The sequence below is a fragment of the Heterocephalus glaber genome, unplaced genomic scaffold (assembly GCF_053883595.1).
Source record: "Heterocephalus glaber isolate CG9 unplaced genomic scaffold, H.glaber_assembly_v1.0 deba00001497, whole genome shotgun sequence".
Lineage (NCBI taxonomy): Eukaryota > Metazoa > Chordata > Mammalia > Rodentia > Bathyergidae > Heterocephalus > Heterocephalus glaber.
This window is the reverse complement of record NW_028258320.1, coordinates 17,572,896-17,597,378: the sequence shown is the minus strand read 5'-3', so window position 1 is coordinate 17,597,378 and position 24,483 is coordinate 17,572,896. Positions and strand designations below refer to the sequence as shown.

Below are 24,483 nucleotides of genomic sequence, written 5' to 3'. Positions count from 1 at the left end.
CTTTGATCCTCACTTTCCACTTGCCCTCCAACAAAACAAACCACCAACCCAAAGAACCATGGCCTCTGTCATAGCAACAGGGACATTAATCTTTAGTTGGAGAGGACTTGTTGCAATTTGTTTCCCAGGCTACTTGTCCTAATACTTTAGTTTTGGAATCTCATTTGGGGTTTTCCAAAAGTGAGGCATTAGGGGCTGGGGATTTAGCTCAGTAGCAGCAAGCCTGCCTTGCAAGTGCAAGGTTCTGAGTTTGATCCCTGGTACCTGGTGGGGGGGGGGGGGGCACAACAAAAGCAAGGCATCAGCTGGGTATGGCGGAGCACAGCTATAATCCCAGCACTCAGGAGGCTGAAGCAGGAAGATCTAGTCTGAAGCCAGCCTGAGATACAGCAAGTTCAAGACCTGCATAGCATGAACTACATAACAAGGCCCTGTTTCAAAAAGATAAAGAAAAGCAAGGCTTCGTACATGCCTATTAAATGCACAGGAGAGAATCCCACCTGTTTTTGCCAAGGGTAGTATTCAGTTCTCTTCAGTATTGTTGAAAATGCTAAGTGAAGCACAGCCAAACAGGTCTCTACTACCCAGCATCCATCTGCCACCCCTCCCTGCTGCAGAGATCGATGACCCAGGGTCCACAGGCTGCTCCAAGGCTTTCAAACATCATTAAGTCTGCTACCTCTGGTGGCCTGGCATATGCTTCCCTGATACTGAAACTGAAGTCTCTCATATCCACCCACCCTACAAGTTTAGTCCTGTACATAGGGAAGAACTTCGTTTTTCCTCCCTCAATCAAAACATCCTGTCTGCTCAAACTGAGAACAAATCAATGGCAAAAAAGCAGAAGTAGGAAGTTTGTTTAAGTTTTTATTAAAATGCTTAGGATACAGACTTTCTTTTGTAAATGACTGTTTTACTTTTCCTGAAATAGGACATTTGTGCACTCTGATAAAACAGAATGAGAAATCTCAATTTGTGGGAGCTCCTGTCAGAGGCTGTGCTCCTTGCAGCAGCCTCTTCCAGCTACCTCAGATACCAGTGGTGTTGTGGGGAAAACACAGGCTGGTTTGACGTGACTTTGCAATCCTCTTTCTCCGGTGGCCAAAATAAACCACTTTCACAAAGAGCTGCCCTATTTAGAGCCCACAGTTTTCTAGCTTGTTACAAAGTGATTAGGGGCAGGTAGAAAAAAATAAAGAAAACTAACACTGAAGAAATCATACTTCTCATGTCCCTGGACAGAGAGTATGAGCAACCTTTAGCCAAAGGAAATAAAAATATGCAAGTTAACTGCCCAGTTCATCCACTGTTAGCTAGACTTGTTTGCTTAAGGCTTTACTCCTTTCAAACCAGCTATCTCGTCCTAATCTGCCCATCCCCACTATCAATGCAATGCATGCCCTTCCCAAGCTCAAACCTCATTGAGCCTCCAAGTTCCATACATACTTGATGCCAAAAAGGATGCTTTCCCAACAGGTCAGTACTGAAGCCCAACAATGAGAGATCCAACCAGGAGTATGTTATCCATACTACCTCCCACCCGAAGCAGGAATCCCCTGAACTGAGTTCAATCCTCTGCCAAGCATCATCATCACAATTTTCAATTTCAAGGAAACTACCTGACTTTTTATTAAAGGGAAAGCCAACAAAGATAACTTCTCATCTTAAGCCATCTCCTATCCTTTCATCTTTCCTACCAGGGTAGAATATAGGTTAAGACTATGAAAATCCAATTTCCTAAGTGGCATTAAGGAAATGGAATGCTAGGAAAATAATGCTTGTGGCCCTCATGGGGCTGCTGCTTTTGAACTGGGAGATCACTGATGTCAGGGAGGTGGCCTCCAAGGGAAGAGCTCCACAGAAAGTCCTTGCGCTAGGGTTTTCTCCAGCTTATATCTGGAACAGGCAAGAACAATTTCATACCAAAAAGAAAAAATCTGTAAAAGCTACAGATGTTGACCTTTACTTTAAACACCAACAAAACAGATAACCAATAAGGAGGAAAAAACAGCTCATTAACAGCCTGAGAAATCAATCCCACGAGTAGAATTTTAAAGCCCACTGAAAGTCTTTCCTAGATTTACTTAGATGCCAAATCACCAGATGTTTACATCCTCATAAACCCTCTAGGCTGAGAGCTCTGTCCTGTGCCCTCCTATTCAGAACATCCCGTGCGCCCATCCCTACGATGGCAACTAAGGCACATCAGCAGAACGTGACTGCATGAGAGATGTCCTCAACTTTTTATTAATGGAAAATGAGAAAGGAAGGTACTACAGAGAAAAATGCAATTTCACAACAGTGTAAAAGCAAAGTTGGGCTGAAATTTGTAACTTTGTAAGCAAAAATAACACAACAACAATCCCTTTATAATTAACTCCTCCACAATGCACAATCTGCTACTCACTCTGTGATGAGGAACGACTCTAGCTGACCACAGTGGACACTTGCCACAACCACAAGAACAGGGCTCTGTCCCCTCCCTAGCTCTCCACGCCAAGCTGACGCCACCTCCTACCAGGCAGTTAGGGAGACAGGGAGCTCAGGGGAGCTTCTCTCACCAACCTGCTAACTCAGCAGGAGTAAGTTCACCCCTCTGAGCTCTGGCCTCCAATGTGCATGTGTTCATAATTTCACGAAATATCTAAATGCCATTCACTAGTTAAAAAAAAAAAAAAAGAATAGAAAACTCTGGACCAAGTAAACTGTAACGCAAAAAGTTGGGAGGGGTATCAATTACATTAACAATGCTTTCTTTAAAAAATAGAATCACTTTCTTTTGAAATCAACCACAGTGGTGAGACGTGTTTTTCTTCTCAGGTGTCCCATGATGGCATACAGCTTTACTTGGCAAATCCTGCCAGCTTCCAGTCCCGGGATACTGGCTTCCACCAGCACGTGGGGCAGTGTTACCTTCCAACAGTGTGGAGAAGAGCACATGTCACCACTGGGTGATGAGAGTTGACAAAGACTCTTGGCTTCTCAACGCCAGACATGGTTGGAGAGCTGTCCTTGTTCTATTAGAAAAGTTCATGAGGAAGCTGTGAATAGGATCAGTCCAGAGGAGTAAAACTCTTTTATTTTCACTGTCCCAACATCAGTCAATGTACTGGGAGAGCCAGCGGAAGCCCTCGCCATAGCCTTGCCTCTTGAGCACACTGCACATGAACACTTCCATGGGGCGGGCATTCAGCTCCTTCAGAGTCACGTTGCCCTGTGGAGGCAAAACCAAGAAGGCCCATTAGCATCTCTGCAGCAGAAAAGCTTCAAAGAACGATCACTTGCACAGCAAAAGAAACCACCAACAGACTGAAAAGACAATCCATAGAATGCAAAAAAAATTTTACCAGCTACTCCTCAGACAAAGGACTAATATCTAGAATATATAAAGAACTCAAACAAAATCAGACCCCCCAAATTTAAAGACCCAATCAAAAATGGGCATCTGAAATGAACAGACACTTCTCAGATGAAGGATTACAAACAGCAAGTAAATACATGAAAAAATGTTCAATATCCCTGGTCATTTGTGAAATGCAAATTAAAATAACAACGAGATTTCATCTCATGTCAGAAAGAATGGCTATTATCAAGAAATCAACCAATAACAAATGCTGGAGAGGCTGTGGGGAAAAAGGAACCCTTCTCCACTATTGGTGGGAGTGTAGACTGGTGCAACCACTATGTAAATCAGTGTGGAGATTCCTCAAAAAACTAAAACTAGAGGTTCCATTTGACCCAGCTATTCCCCTACTAGGTATCATCTTGAAAGAGTTAAAAGCATCACACCACAGCGATATATGTGCACCCATGTTTATGGCAGTACAAATTTATAATAGCTAAATCTTGGAAACACCCCATATGCCCATCAACAAATGAAAGGATAAAAATAATGTGGTTTTGTACAATAGAGTACTGCTTTGCTATAAAGGATAAACGAGACATTTTTAGGTAAATGGATGCATCTCAAGACCATAATTTTAAGTAAAATATATCAGACACACAAGTTTAAATATAGCATTGTTTCTCTTGTATGAGAAACCCAATGGGTAAATAAGGACCAAAATGGATGATAGATATTGGGAAACAAGAAAAACATACTCAAATGGGAAGGGGAACACGGGAGGGTTAGTGATCAATAAATGATTGTTCCTAATAACCTGAAATCTCTAGTCAAAAATCTTGATCTGAAAAGCTAAGTAGTATGCTTTCAAAACACTTCTCAGAATCAAATTTGAAAAAAAGTTTTTAAATAAAATCTCAAACTAGGTATGGTGCCGCATGTCTGCAATCCCAGCACATAGGAGGCTGAGGCACGAATTGGGAGGCCAGCCTGGGCTAAATACTGAGTTGCAGGCCAGCCTGGACTACACAGGGAGATCCTGTCTCAAAAAAACAAAACAAAAAAAATTAAAAATGAATAAAAATACATAAATAAATAAAACCAATCTCATTTCTACCGCATTACACTATATTTTCTTTACTTAAGACTTAAGAGATTATTATGGACCTAGTCCCTGAATACATCTATCCCTGAACCTCAAAGACCTGGCACTAGTAGAGTGACTACCTTAATGAATTCACTCCCCAACCCACTTTCCCTGATGTAGATCCATGGTGTTTCTTTCTTCCCGGGCCCTGCTTGGTCTCAGTTTCTCAGTTGGGTCTCTCCTCTGGCCCAGCCTCTCCTCCCTCTTGTCCCTTGCTCTCTTCACCTCCAACTCCCTGCCCTCAGTCCCTCTGCTCCACGAAATTCCAGCTCAAATTTGATCATGAGAGGTGTTGGTCACAGTCCTCACTATGTCCTTCAAGGTTCCTCTTCTTCCTTCCCCTCACCCCACCTTCACTTCAGACCTGTCCAAAAGAAAAAAAACATCTTTTAAAAAAATTTTTTTAATTTTGGTTTTTCTGAGTCGAGGCCTCACTATGTAGCCCAGGCTGCATCAAACTCACAGCGGTCTTCCTGCCTCACCCTCCTGAGTGATGGAATTACAGGCGCAGGCCACCATGCCTGGCTCAGAAAAAAAATTCTTGAAAGAATGATTGCACACCTAGAATCCTTCCTACTTGGGAGGCTGAGGCAGGGAGATCCCCATTCAAGTCGGCCTAGGTAACTTTACAAGTCCTTATCTCAAAATGAATAACAAGGCCTGGGGATATAGCTCAGTGGTACAGCATTTGCCTCGTAAGTGCAAGGCCCGGGTTCAATCCCCAGCACTGCAAACAAACAAAGAAAAAGAAAAAACATGTTCCTGCCTTCAGTGAGCTTATATAATACCTATACTAAACTAATTCAGTGAGCTTATAAAATACCTATACTAAACTAAATCCTAAACCTGTTTAAGTTCTGAAAGAAAAGGAAAATCTAGATAGCCACACAATCAGTGTTAAATGCCATAAATGTCCTTTCTATGCGTCTTCAAGCCATTTCTCTTACCTTTCCTGTGGTCTGTCCATAAAGCCCAAATATCTCACGGAGTTTTTCTTCACTGATTGCATCTGTTCTGTCAATTTTGTTTCCCAAGATAAGGATTGGCACATTGGATATTGTTTCATCGGTCATTAACCCCTAAAGGCAGGATGCAAAGAAGCTAAGTGATGAACCTATAATAGCCACCAGACAATGAAAACTCTGGCTTCTACTGGTCTCCAAACACATGCAATGTAAAAATCTGACCATCTCTATATCCAATTCAAAGTTCTTCTTGACATTAGGTGAAGAAGCTGTGAGTTCCTCAAAACAATTACAACTTAAAGACTGCCTGTGCACAGGGCAGCAGGGCTGCCCCAACCTTAACTCTGTGCCAGTCTGCTCAGTCACAAACTGTCCTCAGAACACCCGCTCTGCACAGCAATGGAGGCAGCGCTCTGCCTGCAGAGCCTCGAAGACGACTACAACACATTCCCACGTGCCCACTGTGTGCTCAGTGAGGGCAAAGCACTCACAGGACCTCAGAGGAATAAAGAAGGGTAAGAGACACCTCATCCTTATTCATGTTCCTATTTATGTTTAACACAGCTGGGTGACAAGACAATGTGGTGGTGTTTGAGGGTCACAATGAAGGGAGACAGAACATTAATACTAAGACAAGTTCGGGGAAATAAAACAATTTGGGCTTGAGAAAAATCTTAGCAAAGAGAGAACCAAAACTGGGCTCTAAAGGAAGGACGGGACTTGGACGAGAAAGAGAAAGAACACAAACAATGGTTTTGCAGTAGGATAAGAGTTAGGAAAACACATGGAATATGGCCTGCCTTGATCAAAGCATTTATACTGACGGGAAGTGACAGTATATGGATGGGAAGGGATAACCCACATGACAGTGTCAGTCTGAAAAGTTAGCTACATTGATCCTACAGACCACAAATCCTGAAGTCAGTGAATAAAATCTGTACTTCCTGAACATTAAGTTCACAAATAGTATCTATTCGTGTAAGAGGGGATGGTCTACTGCCAGATGTGGTGACACATGCCTGTAATCCCAATGCTCGGGAGGCTGATGCAGGAGGATCATTGCAAATCAACGCCAGGCAATGCTACTTAGTGAGCTCAAGGCCAGCCTGAATTAAATAGGGACATTAAATTGAATGTCTCAAAAAAAAAAAAAAAAAAAAGAGCAGATGGTCTGTAACTCAGTAGCATTTAATGAATAGTGCAGGAGGCATTATGGAGAAAAAAGTGAAGTGAATGTCTAAAGGATAAAACAGACAAAAAGAATCAAAACCAGGCCAGATTTCAAGACTGGACATCTAATTCTCACTGACAGGAAAGCTAAGAAGGGAAGCAGAATTGAAGGGACCAAGGAGAACATGATTTGACATCTGGAATTCCAGGAAATGTTAGCCAAAATCAGTGTTAGGATGTTGCTCATTCATTAAGCAATAAAGTGCCAACTATGTGTCCATTGCTTTGCTAGATATAGGGGTTTCACAAAGAAATAACACAAAGTCCCTACTGTACAGGTCCATAGTCTGGTGGGAGAGATCACCAAGAAAATTGGTATAAAGAAAAGAGACACTGGTGGGAGTGGGGAGGGGACTGATATAGTCTGGGAAATCAGGATACAACTCTTGAGATTTCAAGAACATTTTAAAATTTAATAACAAAAGGGGTGGGGCAAGCAGGTGGGGAAGCCAGGAAGGGAATGGCTACTTGTCCATATTCAAGAAAGGACAAGTTCTCTGAATGGAATAGAATGTAAGGTAGGCAACAGAAAGAAAAGATGCTGGAGAGAAAAACCAACAACACTCAGGCATGGTGGCACATGTCTGTAATCTCAGCACTGGGGAGGCAGAGGCAGGAGGATTGCCACGAGTTCAAGGCCAGCCTGTGCTACACAGTGAGTTCAAGGCCAGCCTGAACTGCCTAGCGAGACCCTGCCTCAAAACAAAACAAAAAAAGAAAAAATTTAAAAAAAGAAAAAGAAAAACAACAATGGGAGAAAATCACAAAAGACTGTTATGTGCTACACAAAAAATTGACACCTTTTTATCCTGAAAATGATAGAAATAGAGAACTGTTAAAGGATATTAAGCAGGGCAATTTTGCATTTTATAGTGCATGGCAGAAGGGTGGCAGAATCTACAGAAATTCACAGATTTTTGGACTGCATGTTCAGGAAGGTGATAGGAGAAGAACAACAGTTCCACTCTGGGAAAACAGACACAGAAAGTGGTGGATCCAACAGATTCCAAGCTCTGGTGTACAGCAAATAAAGAATTGCAAAGTGTACACTATATGGTGAGGGAAAAGCAGCTACATTTACTAAAGGTCACAAACAGAGAGGTGGTCCTGGGAAGACAGAAAAGAAACACTGCCCGCCGTGCAGATACAGTAGATCAGGCTTTTGGGTTCAAGAATGAGAGAGAGAAAAAGGTAGCATGTGCTTTGATCTGGGGTTACACAGAATGGTCCTAGGGTGGTGCCCGAGCTCAAATGGGTGGAGGGGAGTAATTTCCTCAGCCCCCATATTCTACCTGTAACCAGAATAGTCTAGCGGGAAGCATCACATACAAGGGGCTTCAGGAGGTCTGGTCTAGAGAAATCCATCTGGAGTCACTGACATTTGGGTGGAGAGGAGACTGGCTGGGAGGGCGTGCAGACCCGGAGGAAGGGCTGGGCAGAGGAACAAGCTCTTGTGAAAGAGACTGAGAAGTGTGAGCCAGACAGCAGACAGGGAGCACCAAAATCAAGAGTGTAAAGGGGAGTTTAAGGCAAGAGCGGCCTGTGCCAGAGGGAAAGGAAGGTAAGGGCTGCCCTGCACCTTAGGCAGCTCCACAAGACCACAGCTATGAACTTGAGAAAACATACTTAGAAATTGCCAAGCCAGGGCAATGCAATGCTGACAAAGCAGAAAACCTGGTGGCTTTGACTTGTATCAAAGGATGCATGGGACCACAAACTACAGCCTGAGAATAAGTTTTAAATCTGGCAGGTCATTCAAGGAGAGGGTGGGTAAGCACAACTTGGGAAGGTAGATTCAAAAATGTAAAGAACTGGAAATGGCCGAGAGTGGTGGCATGCACTTATAATCCCAGCACTTAGGAAGCTGAGGCAGGAGGATCACCAACCTGAACTACATAGCAAGACCCTATCTTAAAAAAAAAATGCAAAGAACTCAAGTCTCTCTTTTAGGGTCTCACCATGCAGATTTCCCACAAAGAATGACTGTACGTAATACATGAAAAGGAACACTACCAACTATGCTGAGGCAACAGGCATAAACTGAGGAGTGTCCTGAGCAAACTGGGCCATGCAGGATAAAAACCACAAAATTAACTTATTCAAATTAAAGCTGAGGTTCCTCAAGACATTAAAAAGTATTTTAGATTTAAAATCTTTTTCTAGGACTTTCACTGTATGTTAACTAGAATGATTAAATATTGGTAGTACGGAGCTGTCTTCCTTAAAAGAAACACAGGCCAAGAAAGGAAAAGATGTATACGTACATTAAGCTCAACTTTGGATTCCATGAGACGAGAATGATCTGCACAGTCTACCAGGAAGACAATACCATTGATTGCTGGGAGGTAATTTTTCCAAACTCGACGAGCTAAAACATAAATTTGTACTTTCATCAACAAAAAATATGTATTTTGAAAATGAAAAACCTAATGGTTTATAAAATGGGCAAATGTTGGCCAGTTTCAGTGACATTAAGCCCCTATGAAGTAATTCCCTACGTCTTGGTAAGTATTAAGTCAGAATAGAGGATGCATGAGCCAAACCCGATTTTTGTAAATTGCAAAGTCAGAGTTTCTGTCTTCTCTGAAAAACCACAACATCTGGCAACCAGGGGCCAATGATCAGTCAGAACTGAGCGGCCGGGGCTGCCCCTCTGGATGAGTCTGAGCTCCTCAGTCAGCTCCCTAGTCTCACAATCCCTCAATCTGACTCACTCACAGACCGGTCTGGTCCCTGGAACCAAGTGTTTGCAACCTGAGTTACAGCATCAGTACACTAATGACTTTACTCCTCAAATAACTTTAGTCCCTAACTTACCAGTGTGTAGGTAGTGCTCACTCTGCTGCTCGGTCCTTAGGGAGGGGGCTCTTTACTAAGTCCTTTAGGGGGGCTGGGCCTGGGCCTGGGCCTGATAGGGAGCTGAAGTCTCAGGGCCAGTTACTTGGGCTCCTGTATTTAACCCAGTCCCCATAAGAGCTTTTTGTTTCTTTTGTGACAAGAAGTGATAAAAGTTACAGTGAGGTGGGGCCGGGGATTTAGCTCAGTGGTTTTGCCTTCTGCTGCACAAGCACAAGGACCCGAGTTCGATCCCCGGTACCAAAAAAAAAAAAAAAAGTTACAGTAGGGTATGGCGCCTGTAGTCCCAACACTAGAAAGGCTGAGACAGGAGACTTACTAGAAATTCAAGGCCAGCCTGGACTACATAGTTAGTTCACAGTGAGACCCTGTCTCAACTCTGTCCCCCGAAAAAAAGAAGTGACAAAAGTTGGGAAGCAGTGATTTCACTGTATTATTATTTTTTTTTTTTTGGTACTGGGGATCGAACTTGGGACCTTGTACTTACAAGGCAGGTGGCGGAACCAGTGAGCTAAACCCCTAGCTAATTTTTTTTTTTGTAGTACTGGGGTTGAACTTATTAGGGCTTTCACACTGGCTATACCCCCAGCCTTCTTATTTGATTTTTTAAATTTCAAGACAGGGCCTCACTAAGTCACTTAGTTGCCCACACTGGGCTCAAAGCTGCAATCCTTCTGCCTCCTACCTAGCTTGTTTTTTTTCTTTTTTCTTTTTTATTTTTCTGGTACCAGGGATTGAACTTAGGACCTCATGCTTGCCAGGCAGATGCTATACCACTGAGCTACATCCCCAGCCCTGTTTTGTTGTTTTTTGAGACCAGGTCTCACTATGTAGTCCAACTGTCCTTGAACTCACTATGTAATCCAGGGCGGCCTCGAACTCATAGTATCTTTCTGCCTCAGCCTCCCCAGTGCTAAGATTACAGATGTGGTCCAGGATGCCCAGCCCCATCTAGCTTGTATTATAATTCCTAAAGCACTTATTTCTAATCCGCCCAATGGGATGAATAAGGAAGCAACTCTATATGAAAGGTCTTCTCAAAGTGGGGCAGAGAAGGAGAGGCTGGGACTTTCCCTTGTACTTTCCATATTTCTGTATTGAGTTTGATACTTTGGGCTGTCTTTATAAGGTAAAAATGTGAAGTTATGCAAATAAAAAAGGAAATCTCCACATGTACAATGTTCTACTGTATTAATGTCTATAAAATGTGGCCGGCCAGATTATTAGGAAAAGGTATTTCTGCTAAGTAAATTTTCCTTAAATAAAACTATTTTGCTTTAACACAATCTGAAAGCTAAATTTATTACACCAAATTAATTTACAATTCCCAGGTCAGGTATCTAAAGATATCTGGTAACTATTCCTTCCACATTCTCCAGATGGTCTAGGTTTAAGTCTTATCTTGCTCCGAATTTAAATTTTTAAGTAGTTATAAAACCATTTGGAAAAAAGCAGAATAAGACAAGGAATACTCATTCCTATCCAAATGAATAAAATACAAGCTCATTACGGAAAGAAGGGAAACAAGATAATTCATAATTCTTCCATCAAAACACAACCTCAAACTGGGGTGTGTACCCACCTGAGCAATTTAGAGACATTGTCTCAAAATAGGAAAAAAAATCTAAAAAAAAAAAATCTGTGGATGTAGCTCAATGTGAAGGCCCTGAGTTCAACACCTAGTGCTCAAAGAAAGAAAGAAAGAAAGAGAAAGAGCCACAAGCTCAGAGGAATGTGGTGCTGGGATTACAGGTGCACACCTATAATCACAGCACTTGGGAGGCTGAAGCTGGAAGAACGTGTTTAAGTTCAGTCTGTACTACATGAGACTCTGACTCAAGAAAACTGAAAACAGGGCCGGGGATTTAGCTCAATGGTTTTGTCGCCTGCCTTGCAAGTGTGCAAGGACCCAAGTTCGATCCCCAGTACCAAAAAAAAAGAAAACCAAAACCCACAGAAAAAAACAAAAAACCTACAACTTCAGGGGCTAGGGATGTAGTTCGGTGGTAGAGTCCTAAAATCCTCATATACCCTTTTTTCTGAAAACTCTTATGTGGTTATAATCATACTATACATATCAGGATATAAATATTGAATGAAATGCAAGCATCCTAATGAAATCACTGACTATAAAATTATGCTAAATGATTAGTAATTATCAATATTTTGCTTTTTAATTAAACTTTAAAAAAACTATTATTAGATTGAGCCTGATAAAATGCTTCCTTTTTAGAACCTAATAAAAGTCTCCTTTTAGGAGACTTCTCATCTCAATATCAAATGAGTAAGTGTGACCGAAATCTCAGTGGTTTCTTTTTCCTACCTTCCCATTTCCTATACTGTAAATGTTGTACTCCTCCACCTAGAGTCTTGCTAAATGTAAACTAAGTGTGTCTGTTAAAGATTCTCACTCTGAGGGTTGGGACATAGCCACTGGTAGGGTGCTTGCCTACTATATGTGAAGCCCTGTTTCAATTCCCAGTAGAGGGAAACAAAGATATCCATTCCGTAGATCCCTAAAATATGTAAAACACACCTGACAGGAATTTGGGAACCAGACAGACAACCTAAGTAAGAACAACAACAAAAAAAAGACTTATAAGAACAAACTGGTAAAAAACAAAACAAAACAGTAGAAGAAAATGTTCTAGCTGTCCCAAATGAGCAGAGCATACAAAAATTCTGTACAGGGCCAGGGATTTAGCTCAGTGGTTTTGCCGCCTGCTGCGCAAGCACAAGGACCTCAGTTCAATCCCCGGAATCAAAAAAAAAAACCAAAAAAGAATCTGTACAGATTAGTCACAAAGAGTCACTATATTATTTTGGCAACCTGCACACTGAACTATATCCCCACCATTTTTTAAGACAGGGTCTCTCCAAGTCGCTAAGTTGCCCAAGGCTGGGCTCTAACTTGCAATCCTCTGGCTTCAGTGCTGGGAGTACAGGTATGTGCCATCATACCTGGCTATTTGAGGAACTTTTGACAAGTTTAAAATTACTTATAAACAGGGCTGGGGATTTAATTCAGTGGTTCTGCTGCCTGCCTCGCAAGTGCAAGGTCCCGAGTTCGATCCCGGATACCAAAAACAAACAAACAAAAAATTTACTTATAACAGTAAGTTAATTTCCTACATACTTACGCTCCACTGAATAAAAGTATACAAGAGACTTGATAACTTACATAAGTGTGATATTGTACTGGCCTGCTCTAACGGACCAAATACAATAAAAGGAGATTACTGGGACAACTGACAAAGAGGACACATATGACAGAGTAGATAGAAATAAAACATTCTGAATTTAATAACTATTATTAGGAAATAGGCCATAAAGTATTGGGAAATAATGGGCCATGATGAACTAACATCTATTCAAAGGCTGAGGCAGGATTGCCATGAGTTTAAGGACAGACTGGGCTATATAGTGAGACCCTGTCTCAAAAAATCAAAAAAAAAAAAAAAAAAAAAAAAAATTCAGAAAAGTAAACATTAATATGTATTTGAGAGAGCGGAAGGACATCAATAAATCTGGACAAAAGATATAAGTGAATGAAATTTCCTGTATTATTTCTGCAATTCTGGACAAATTTGCAATTTCTTAAAACTAATAAGTACATAAAACAATTTCTCTGAAGTTGTAAGATCACAAACTTAACTGCAGGTAATTTAAAAGGTAAAAATAACACTGCGGGGGGGGGGGGGGGCAGGGGCAAAGGAACCTTATGTCAAAACCGTGCTTCCACTGAGTCTCTCACCTTGCTCATGTCCACCAAGATCAAAAGTGGTAAACGTCATTCCAGCAATTGTCAGCTCTTCTGACGCTGAAAGATCATCAAGAGGAAAAACGTAAGTTTTCCATTCAAACACCCAACTACCAGAACTGTAAGCCAATACAGGACCAAAACTTAATGAAGCTTTCACCTTACAAAGAAAAGGAGACAGGCGTGAAAGCATTCTCAACCTATTCTAAACAGCAAGTTTTTCTCCAGGGTATTTTCTGCTTCTTAGATGTAGACACAGAAGTGCCCCATTACAGAACCAATGGGGAGAGACCGTGACAAAGCTCCAGAGGTCTAGATCTGTAAGTAAGTGGCCTGAATATGTTCTATGGTAACGGGGGCAAGCTGGCTTCTGGGACCTCAGATAATATACAACTACATTAACAGGGGTCATCCTCCAAGCCCAACAATGACCTTTGATGATAACAGGTCACCTGGTATTTTCAAACCTACTCGGATGTAGTGTTGGAACATGCTGGCCCAGCCTGTCATCTTTGAGCATGTGAAGAAGAGTTGTTTTGCCCGCGTTGTCCAAACCCAAGAATACAAGTTTTCCAGATTTCTTGTACAGCCCTGAAAAAGAAAAGTTTTAATGTAAATTGTTCTCTATATACCCAATGCCTGCTTGCATTTAAACTGTTGGGGGAAATGCACACAGTTTTAGTAGTGGTGGTGGTGGTGGTGGTGGTGGTTGTTGTTGTTATTATTATTATTATTATTATTTTGAGACAAGGTCCTACTATGTAGTTCAGGCTGGTCTCAAACTTGTGGCAAGACCAAGTACTGGGATTACAGGTGTGCACCACCATGTCCAGCTTACTGCACACAGTTTTAAACCTACAACATATTTCAAGAAAATGGCTTTACCTAGGAACTGGAGCACACTACTGAAGCCATTGTAGATCCACTCAAAGATGAAAGACATCGTTAATCCTTAGTACCTGTATAAAATAGAAAAGTAGCAAACATTAACCTTCTGAATGCCAGTACTGCACTGGAGAAGTTAACTCTTATTCCATCCCCTGATGTATGTTCAGTGTCAGGTTTTCTAGCCTAAGAATAAAAAGAAGAGGGCCAGCAATTTAGCTCAGTGGTTCCGCCACCTGCCTCAAAAGCACAAGGTCCCGAGTTCGATCCCCGGTACCAAAAAAGAAAAAAAATACAAAGAAGATAAAGGAAACTTCCCCCTTGAGACAAGGATTTCAAATCCTCGAAAGAAGCCTCTAGGATCCTCCTGCTGTGCAAATTCATCGTTTCTTAATAGTTATTGATCAATACCCAGAGTACTAGAAGTTATACTTTCCTTTTTCAGTGGGTGACTCACTCCTCCAGGCAGCTGTTCATTCTATCCCCCAAACAGAGCACTGCTGACTACCAGTTAGCAGCACCTCTAAGAAATCAGTTTCATCAATAATCTACATCAAATGGCCATATAGAACGAGGTGCAGTGACACACGCCTATAATCCTAGCTAGTACTTGGGAGGCTGAGACAGGAACATCATAAGTTTGAGGCCAGACCAGGAAACTTACCAAGATCTCTCCAAAACTAAAATTTAAAAAGGGCTGGGGATATAACTCAGTGGTAGAGTACCTGCCTACTTGCCTACAGGTAAGAGGCCCTAAGCTCAGTTCCCAGTACCACTTCCCTCACCCCCAAGGCCATAGATATACAATGGAGAAAATAAGAGTGACTTGCATGTGCAAGGTGCTGAGTCCAATCCCCCATACCAAAAAAACCCCCCCAAAAACGAGTGAAAGCATATTAACCCATCTTTGTACACAGTTCTAAAAAACCAAAGTCACCCAAGATCCTACTGGCTGTCACAATTGTCTCTGCTCTATTTACAAATATTTTTTCTTCTTAAACAATTATTTGCTTACCCCTTTGCAGATATGTTTCACCTATAAAAAGAACCATGAAGCCAGACATAGTGATACAAGCTTTTAATCCCAGAGACAAGGATGGAAGATCACAAGTCCCACCTGGGCAACTTAGTGAGACCTGTCTCAAAACCAAAAACAAAAGGCTGCGGATAGAACTCACTGGTAGAGTTCCCCTGGATCTGATGTCCAGTTCCACCTCCATCTCCCAAAATAGGAACCATGAAGAATCCCAGCACTCTGGGAGGCTCAGGCAGGAGGATTGCAAGTTTGAGCCCAGCTTGGGCAACTTGGTACATCCCTGTCTCAAAATAAAAATTTGTTAAACATGTTTTTAAAGGAAAAGGGATGTAGCTCAATGCAAAGGCCCTGGGTTCAATCCCTAGTATAGCCAAAAAGAGAGTGAGAGAGAGAGAGAGAATCCTTTCATAAGTAACAAAGTCAAAACCCACTTTACAAATTCTTATTTTCTTAAAATACTCATTCATAATGTAACAGCAGGTTCCTAAGCAGATAAATATCTCAATTAGTACTGATATTAACACCCCTTTTTTGCTTCCCATACACCTAGACAAAACAATCACTCGAAGTTACTAACAGGTCTACACACAGTTGTATGAGATGGGCTCTCATGCCAGGCATGCTTTGAACTCCTGGGCTCAAAGCTTCCTCCTGCCTCAGGCTCCCACATACTGGGGTCTGCAGGTGAATGCCACTGTACCCAGCCCCACCAATATAGTCTTCAAATAGTGCTAGATGGAAACTGGAAAAAGAAAAAAAAGTGTATGCTTTTTCCTTTTCATCCAATTACTGGGTTTTTATCTATAAAGCAGGACCTGTAAACTTTAGGGCCTACTTACTGCTTAGGTTTCAAGGCTCTTACGATAGAGCAGTGATGCTGAATCTTTTAGAGCTTTCAATGATACAAACAGCCTGCCGTGGCATATGTGCCATAGGTTCACCACCACTGCCATAGAGGGACAAAGTGTGGGAATTTGAGTGAAGGTACAGTTCGAGGGGAAACCTTTATGAAAAGATCCTAAATGAGAGGTTTTCTTGCTCATTTCAAACATATTTTGGCAGTGGCTGAGGATGTAGGTTAGTGGTAGAGTGCTTGCTTGGTATGCCCATGGCCCTAGGTTCAATCCCTAGCATCACCAGAGGAAAAAAAGAAAGAAAAGAAGACACAGGGAGAGAGAGACATACACAGAGACAGAGACAGAGTACATTTGCACATTTAGCATGTTAAGTAATAGTACTGTCTGCAAACTTACTTTGGACTTGAAGAAGTCCAATAATTTAAGTACTGTACTCAAAACATGTTCCTATGCTTGGCCAGGCATGGTGGCACATGCCTGTAAGCCCAGCACACGGGAGGCTGAGGCAAGAGGACTGCTGAAAGCTCCAGGCCAGCCTGGTCTACACAGTAAGTTCAGGGCCAGCCTGAACTACATCATGAGACCCTGTCTCAAAAAAAAAAAAAAAAAAAGTCCTATGCTTAAGTTCCCATTTACAATAGGTAAGTAAAAGCAATGAGCCTTTTCTCTACAATCCCTGCAAACCAGCCGTCCTTGCCTACTCTGCTCAGTCTATCACTTGGAGAAGCACAGCCTGCCTTTAGAGAGCACCTCATTCATAGTTTACTCCCACACTGCCCACTCCTTTCCAACCCAGCACTTCTCTGTCCACTTACACTATACAGGCTGCACTCCATACTTTCAGACTCTCTTTCCAATTTTGCCACATCATTTTAGAAGTACTCCCAACCACGTGGACTCTATAAAAGCTACAAAGGCAAAAACCCACACTTAACATGATTTGTTTTGTTTTTCTGTTTGTTTTTTGAGACCAGGGTCTTGCTATGTAATTCAGGCTGTCCTTGAGCTCACTATATAGCCCAGGCTGGCCTTAAACTCATGGTGATCCTCCTGCCTCAGCCTCCCAAGTTCTGGGATTAGATGCATGTGCCACCATGCCTAGCTGTTAAGGGATTTTTTTTTTAAATGTAGTAAGTGAACTACTTTGACTTTTTACTTCCCCTTGGCATGTTTGCTTAAAAGCCCTACAATTCTTCCTTCCAAATGATCTATGGACTGTGAAGAAACTTAAGATGACACCCAAAAAAATAAATAAAAACACTTACTATAGCCAAAGAGTTGAGTTTTACTGCTACACAAAGTGAAAAACAATGGCTGTGATGATTCCTCCATCTTTGAGATCTCAGATTTATACCAACTCATCAGTAATTTTGAAATTTATGTACAGTACTTACATACACACCCCATTTCAACCTTATAACAAGTCTATCAAGCACTGGCCTCATTTAACAAGATGAGGATGCTGACTCTTATGGTAGCTGACTGCTCAGCTGAAAAAGCTGACATTTCCAGGACTTATATTCTCCTCTTTTAACACCAAAACCAAAGCCCTTCCTGATAATATAAAATTCAAATCCAAAACAAAGAATTACTTAAAAACAGTTACCCTGCAATTATATAGACAGTATTTGAAGTCTTTTTTACTTCTTATCTTCTGGCTATTTTAATAATTGACATTCTATTGGGGGGAGGGCGCAGGATCTCACTATAGTAGCCCAGGTTGGCCTCAAACTCGAAGCGAACCTCTTGCCCCAGCCCGACTGCTGGGATCACAGGTGCGTGCCACCACACCTGGCTTATTTTCTATTCTTGATCCACTCCATCACCTTATAGCAAATCAGAATACTCTTAAAATTTAAGGGTCCCAAAGACCAACAAAAACACTGCTGTACTTAAAGTGAAAACTTCTGAATTTCACGACTGATTGAAACATATAGAAAGGAGAAGCACCAAACTGATCATTAGCCAATAAAATATTTACACATTACTTCTGTTTTTGTTTTTTGAGACAGGGTCTCACTATGCAGTTCAGGCTGGCCTCGAGCTCGCTGATCCTCCTGCCTCAGTCTCCAGAGCACTGAAATTACAGGCATGCACCACCACCCCCAGCTCCCACATTACTTCTTATATACATTCAAAGCAAATTCAAGACACCAATGCAGACACATCTGGGGTAGTAGGTGGCTGGCTTTTTGCTGAGAAACTCAGCTTATCTGGGAAGGGATAAATGTCAAAGATCAGCCCAATGGCAAATCTCCTTAAACCTGTCTCAACCTAAGCAGATGGACTGAGGAGAATACTCAGAGGCAATATGATGTCTGACCTTTCGGCTAGAATTGTAAATCGTGAAGAAAACACTTAACTATCCCAAATGTACATTTTTCCATGCACAGGAGAGAGGGAAACAGAGGGAAAGAGAAAACACGAGACTATACACAGGACATCAGATAACGCGGGAAGGAGCTCTAAACGAGGGGCCTGTAGACCTGGTCTGCACGGTCACACCTGCTAGCTTCCGGGCTTCGCAGGGTCTCAGCCCCGGAGTCTGGAGAACAAGGACGATCTTCACAGGCTCCCTCCCACCGGCCCCACTGAGGGCTGAGACTCATCCGATAGGGGACAAGAAAGGTTTCACACACCAGAACATGGACCCAGCAGCTGCAAGACTCCCCAGTGGAATGCATTTGAACCCCATACCCCAGAGGCCGGCAGGAGATGGATCACACACGGCCGAGTCGGCCCGTCCCCGCCCAGAACCAGTCCCGTGGCCCACAGAACCGCCTGCGTGTCACTTCCTCCCCCATCTTGCCGAGGCCGGCCTCCGCCCTGACCCTCTTCATCGACCGCTCCAGTTCCCAGGACCACTGCTGCCTCCGCAGCCTCAGCCCTCTGACTCACAGCCCGAGGGGCTCCTGCAGCGGCAGCGGGCGGCTTGGACCCTCCTCAGAGCACACAGACCACCAGCAACAGAGAGCGCCAGTTACTCGCCGGATATACGTCACACCCCCTCCTCCTGGACTTCCGGGCGCGCGCTCGTCCCGCCCCCAGAGTCTCGCGGCTCTGCCCAGGTGCAGCCCTACCAGGGCCACGGGCCACGGAGGGGCGGGCCTAAGCGTGACGTACGGCGCTCGGGGGCGGGCCCCGGTAACGCCCCAGCTCTCGTGGAGCCTGCAGGCCGCGCGAGACGTGGCAGCGCCGGGTAGGCAGGAGAGGGTGCGGTCGTAGGATCGTGCTGCAGTAGGGGCGCCGGGTACCGCGGCTGCCTGCGCCCCCGGGCGCCCTCGGAGAGACAGAAGGAGCCGTGGACGGATGGGTAGGTAGATTCTAGGAAAGACGAGTTGACCCTGGGCTCGATGACCTCAAGTGGATGCCACCAAGCTAATGCATTAAGTCACGTCTTCCTGCCCTGGGATAACCTAGTTTTAGAAAAAGAACTGGTATTTATTGAGCACTGCGGTTCCAGACACAGCGCTGGGCCCTTGGCGTGCTTCATCTCAGTTAACCCTCATTTCGGTCGAATGAAGCAGATACTTCACTCATTCATTCATTGTACACAGGGGAGAACCGAAGTTCACGTTAAATGACCAAGCCCGAACACAGCAAAGTGGGAAAGCAGCATGTCCCCAGCATACCGTGCCTCTCACGCACAGGACGGCCCTGTGAGGCGTTCTCCGAATTTCACAGATAAAGCAGTCGAGTAGAAAGATGATGCTTTTAGATAAGAAGATTCATTAGCATGAAGATCTCAGTGCTCCTCGAGTAAAATTAGAATTTTAGCCCGGATGTGGTGGCCCACGCCTGAAATACAGCACTCTGGGAGGCTGGGACAGGAGGATCACCAGTTTAAACCCACCCTGGGAAACAGTGACGTAGGGAGACTCTGTCCCCAAAATAAACAAATACTGTAACCAAAACTTTTAAAATGTAGCTAGGAATAGCTCAGTATGAAGATCTGGGTTCAATCTCCAATACTGAGGGAAAAAATAGAAATTTAACTTAAGTCCAAACAATAGAACTAGTAAAATTAATAGGTTGTGCACAGTCTCCACAGTCTTTTCTAGGTAGCTCTCCTACATTGTGCTTCTGCTTTTTTGCTACCATTGTAACACCTCTTGTGTTCATGCAATTTTTTTGAGGTACTGGGTTTATTGAGATATAATTCATATATAACTCACTCCCTTTTCAGTATTGAGTATTGAACATGGAGCCTTCACAGTACAACTCCAGCCCTTTTAAACTTGTTCTGTTTTGTTTTGAGACAGGTCTTGCTGTGTAGTTCAGGCTGGCCTTGAACTCCCAGCAATCCTCTTGCCTCAGGCTCCCAAGTGCTGAGATTACAGGAATGAACCACCACACCTGGCTGAATTTTTTTTTTTTTTTTTAAATTTTGAGACAGGATCACACTAAGTTGCCTAGGCAGGATTCAACTTTTTTTTTTTTTTTTTTGAACGGGGGATTGAACTCAGGACCTTGGGCTTGTGAAGCTGGTGTGGCGCCACTGAGCTAAATCCCCAGCCCAATACTCAAACTTTTGATCCTCCTACCTCAGCACCCTAAGTGCTGGTATTACAGGTGTGTGTGTCAGAGTGCATAGCAAAAGTCAACCATTTAAAGTGTAAAATTCAGTGGTTTTTATTATATTCACAGTGTTTTATAACCACAATCACTCCAAAATCATCACTCCTGGGCCGGGGATTTAGCTCAGTGGTTCCAGTGCCTGCCTCGCAAGCACAAGGTCCTGAGTTTGATCCCTGATACAAAAAAAAAAACTACAAAATCATCTCCCCTAACCCTAGCTTTTCCTATTCTAGACGTCATGTGAATAGAAACTATACTATATGACCTTTTGTGCCTGGCTTCATTCACTTAACATCTTTTTTTTTTTGGTACCAGGGATCGAACTCGGGTCCTTACACTTGCTAGGCAGGCAACGGAATCACTGGGCTAAATCCCCGGCCCAACTTAACGTCTTTTTTTTTTCCAAGTTTCATCCATGTCCTCACATGTAGCGATACTTCACTCTTTTTTTTTGATACTGGGAATCGAACTCGGGACCTTGTACTTTCAAGGCAGGCGGCGGAACCACTGAGCTAAATCTCTGGCCCTGATACTTCACTCTTTTGATGACTGAGTAATATTCTACAGTATGTGTCTAGCACATTTTATTTATACATTCATCAATTGATAGATTTTTAATTTTTTTTTTTTGGTACCGGGGATCAAACTGTGATCTTGTGCTTTCGAGGCAGGCAGTGGAACCACTGAGCTAAATCCCTGGCCCTAATTGATAGATATTTACAGTAGTTGCACTCTTTGGCTGTTCTGAATAACACTGCCACACGTGTACAGTTTTGGTTTGAACATGTCCTCTCTTGGGTGTATACCTAAGGGTGTAATTGCTGGGCTATATAACTCTTAACCATTTGAGGAACTGCTAGTTTCCAAAGTGGTTGCACTATTTACACTCCCATCAGCAATGTAGGAGGTTCCAAATTCTCCTACAATGTTTTTTTTTTGGTACCGGGGATTGAACTCAGGACCTTGCACTTGCGAGGCAGGTGGCAGAACCACTGAGCTAAATCCCCGGTCCCTCCTACAGTGTTTTTACTATATGTTATGATTTAGATTGGAAATGTCCCCTGAAAGTCTCTTTTGTTCAGAGGTGGTGCTTTCAGAAGGTGATTGGACCATGGGGCTCTAACTTCATCAAGCAGATTACTCCATTGATGGATCATAATTTAGTGACTTTATTGGGACATGGAAACAGGAGGTGAGCCTTGTTGAAGGGAACAGAGTATGGGGACACAACCTTGGGGACTCTTTATCTGGTCCCAGCCCCTTCCTCCCTGGTTGATTCTTTTTTTTTTTTTTTTTTTTGGTAGCCCGGATTGAACTTGGGACCTTCCACTTTCGAGGCAGGAGGTGGCACCACTGAGCTAAATCCCCAGCTCCTCTCTGGCTGTTTTTTCCCCTTTCTGCTCCTGGCTGCCTTGTATGTGATGCGCAGCTCCATATTCTCCCTCATCTCCTACCCACAGCAATGGAACCAGCAACCATGGACTGAAACCTCTGAAACTGTGAGCCAGAATAAACCTTCCTCCTGTGTGTCAGGTGTTTTGTCCCCACAACGAAAAGCAGATGAATACCTGATCTCTTTACTTGTGCTATTCTGGAAGGCAGTGTGAACTTGTATTTGACCATCCCAGTTCTTGGTTCAGTGCGGCATCCAGTCAACTTGCAACATGTTTATTAAATATCAGGAAGCCTGTCCAATCCAGTCTGCTGATGGAGGTGGTGGGCCAACAAGAAGCAGTATTCAGGGCACAGAGTAAGATCGTTTAGCAGAATTAACAGCATAGAGTAAAAAAGACCCATAGGAGTTCAGTCTAGGCCAGGAATCCAGCGAGTCTCCCTCTAGCCGCCCCTGGGAGCCTGTTAGAAACACAGCCTCAGATTCCATGGGTGTCTAGGAAATTAGAATCTCTGGATTGGGGCCCTGTAGTTGCCTTTAACAAGCGCTGCAGCTAATTCTGGTGTACACTGAAGTTTCAGAACCACAGGTTTATAGCATTCACTTGAGGGTTGATTAGGCATGACTAGGAAGGGAGAAGTACATTTAATAAGCTAAGATTTGTGCGTGTGTGCATGCGTGTGTGAGAGCTGCATGCCCAGCCCTTTTATTGTTTTTATTTTGAGACACGGTTGTTACCGGGGTTCTGCAGCGCAGAACACCTGAAGTGGGCACTACACTGGGACTCCTGTTTTTAAGTAGATCTATAATGTAGGTGATCTTGCTAGGGCTATGGCTCTCGGGCTCTTGGTAGTCTACCTAATATCCCTCTTCACCATGCTTTCTCCTCCACAGGAAGTGTGGAAACTTTTATTACGAGATCTGTCATAGTCCACCTGTTTATAGACAGACCAGGAAATATTCTGGCCTATTCCTTGTCATATTTAGGCTCTGCATCCTCAACCTAATACTGTAGTGTTTGTCCATTCAGGGCTTCAGATGGTGACCCAGACTGCAGCCCATGACTCTTCTGACAAATTCACCAAGCTTTCTCCCATTGAACAGGCAGTTAGTTCAACAGTTCTTCACATGTAAGTACTGACTCCTTTCTTATTGTGACAAGTTGTTTTTTTTTCAACCCAGCCAATGAGCCACAACATCCCGAGATAGTTGGAGAGCAATATAACCCCTGGTAGGTAGGGCCTGCAGCCCCTTTCAGCCGGAAGTACCTATACAAAGACACAGACTAGCATACCCTCAGTGTCCCATAGAGAATTATGGGGATTTATGTCACTCAGGGACGAATGAGGCAGGAGATTAGGGTGTGGCCAGCCAGCTAGGCAAGTGGGAATGACCTGTCAATCACAGAGATCCAGGACACATGCCCAGAAAAACACTTCCAAAGCCCTGCACTGGGACCAATCAGAAAGTGCTTTCTTCAGTTTTTCTAGTGTGAAACCAAACAGGTTTTTGATAGGACAGCCTGGATCTGATGTCACCTTGAGGAATGGGAGATACAAAAGAGGCTGCCTCATCGCCACTATGCTCTCCCTCAGTGGCTCACTCTTACTCTGCAGAAGGTACTTTTCTTCCTACCTTTAATTGGCCTGAATTTGCTCTGCAGAGCACACTTCTTTTCCTACCTTTAACAAATGTAAAACCTCACTACCTTTTTCCTGTGTTTTGTCCAATTCTTTGTTCAAGACACCAAGAACCTGGAATCTCTGAAAAGAGCCCACAGCACCCCAAATCCCCAGTAACAGGGTATCAGTCACTAACTTCCCTAGGCTGAGCTTTAACTTGAGGCAGGTGCCAGAACCACTGAGCAAAATCCCCGGCAAGCTTTAACTTGTGATCCTCCTGCCTCAGCCTCCCAGAGTGCTTAGCTTCCATGTGCTTCTATGCCTGGCTTAAAAAAAAAGCATGTTCAAAAGCCCTGAAGCCCTGAGATTTGGGGGACTTCCTTAAGCTGGCAAGAGGGCAAACCAGTCAGGTTTCTTTCCCTTTTTTTGGTTTTTTTAAGACAGGGTCTTGCTGTGTAGTTCAGACTAGCCTTGAATTCACTGTGTAGCCCAGGCTGGCCTAGAACTCAGTGATCCTCCTGCCTCAGCCTTCCAAGTGCTGGATTACAGGCCTGCGCCACCACGCCTGACCACCAGTCAGGTTCTGAAGGACAGTTCAGCAAGGGTCAGAATCTTTATAAAGGTGCCTATTCATCAACCTGCATTCTACTTCTAGGAATTTATATTCAGGGAAAAAGTCAGAGATTTTTTTTCCCCAAGATTTGTTTATAAAGATGTCATTGATTAAAACAAAGTGAAAAAAACTGAAAGGTAAATTATGGGAGATTGGTTAAATGAATTGTTACATATCTTCATTGTATGATTGTCTTTT

General features: G+C 43.2%; 1 protein-coding gene and 1 long non-coding RNA gene across 5 annotated transcripts; one reads left to right on the top strand and one right to left on the bottom strand.

Annotated features, from left to right (window-relative positions):
- Positions 1–847: 847 nt before the first annotated feature.
- Sar1a (secretion associated Ras related GTPase 1A) lies at positions 848–19,147 on the bottom strand. 4 transcript variants are annotated; one of them, XM_087184746.1, is made up of 8 exons: positions 18,978–19,087; positions 15,365–15,502; positions 14,187–14,260; positions 13,773–13,892; positions 13,296–13,361; positions 8,950–9,053; positions 5,438–5,569; positions 848–3,214 (listed from the first exon to the last, which is right to left on the bottom strand). In XM_087184746.1, exons 3-8 carry the CDS (start codon positions 14,242–14,244, stop codon positions 3,098–3,100), a joined length of 597 nt encoding a protein of 198 aa, XP_087040872.1. In that variant the 5' UTR covers positions 14,245–14,260; positions 15,365–15,502; positions 18,978–19,087; the 3' UTR covers positions 848–3,097. The 4 variants fall into 4 exon arrangements, with proteins under 4 accessions (XP_087040872.1, XP_004846253.1, XP_004846254.1 ...); XM_004846196.4 differs by lacking the exon at positions 15,365–15,502 and having other exon boundaries at positions 18,978–19,147; XM_004846197.4 differs by lacking the exon at positions 15,365–15,502 and having other exon boundaries at positions 18,777–19,093.
- A 112-nt stretch (positions 19,148–19,259) lies between these two features.
- LOC110349564 (uncharacterized) lies at positions 19,260–22,184 on the top strand. The gene is made up of 3 exons (XR_002395583.2): positions 19,260–19,392; positions 21,740–21,849; positions 21,962–22,184. It is a non-coding gene; the product is annotated as an uncharacterized LOC110349564 (long non-coding RNA).
- The last annotated feature ends 2,299 nt before the right edge of the window (positions 22,185–24,483 follow it).

Coding starts and splice junctions, on each gene's coding strand:
- Sar1a (XM_004846196.4), bottom strand. CDS start 14,244: ATGTCTTTCATCTTTGAGTGGATCTACAATGGCTTCAGTAGTGTGCTC. Junction 9,054..13,295: donor TCTTGGTGGACATGAGCAAG/GTGAGAGACTCA, acceptor TTTATGTTTTAG/CTCGTCGAGTTTGGAAAAAT. Junction 5,570..8,949: donor AATCCAAAGTTGAGCTTAAT/GTACGTATACAT, acceptor TCCTGCCTTTAG/GGGTTAATGACCGATGAAAC.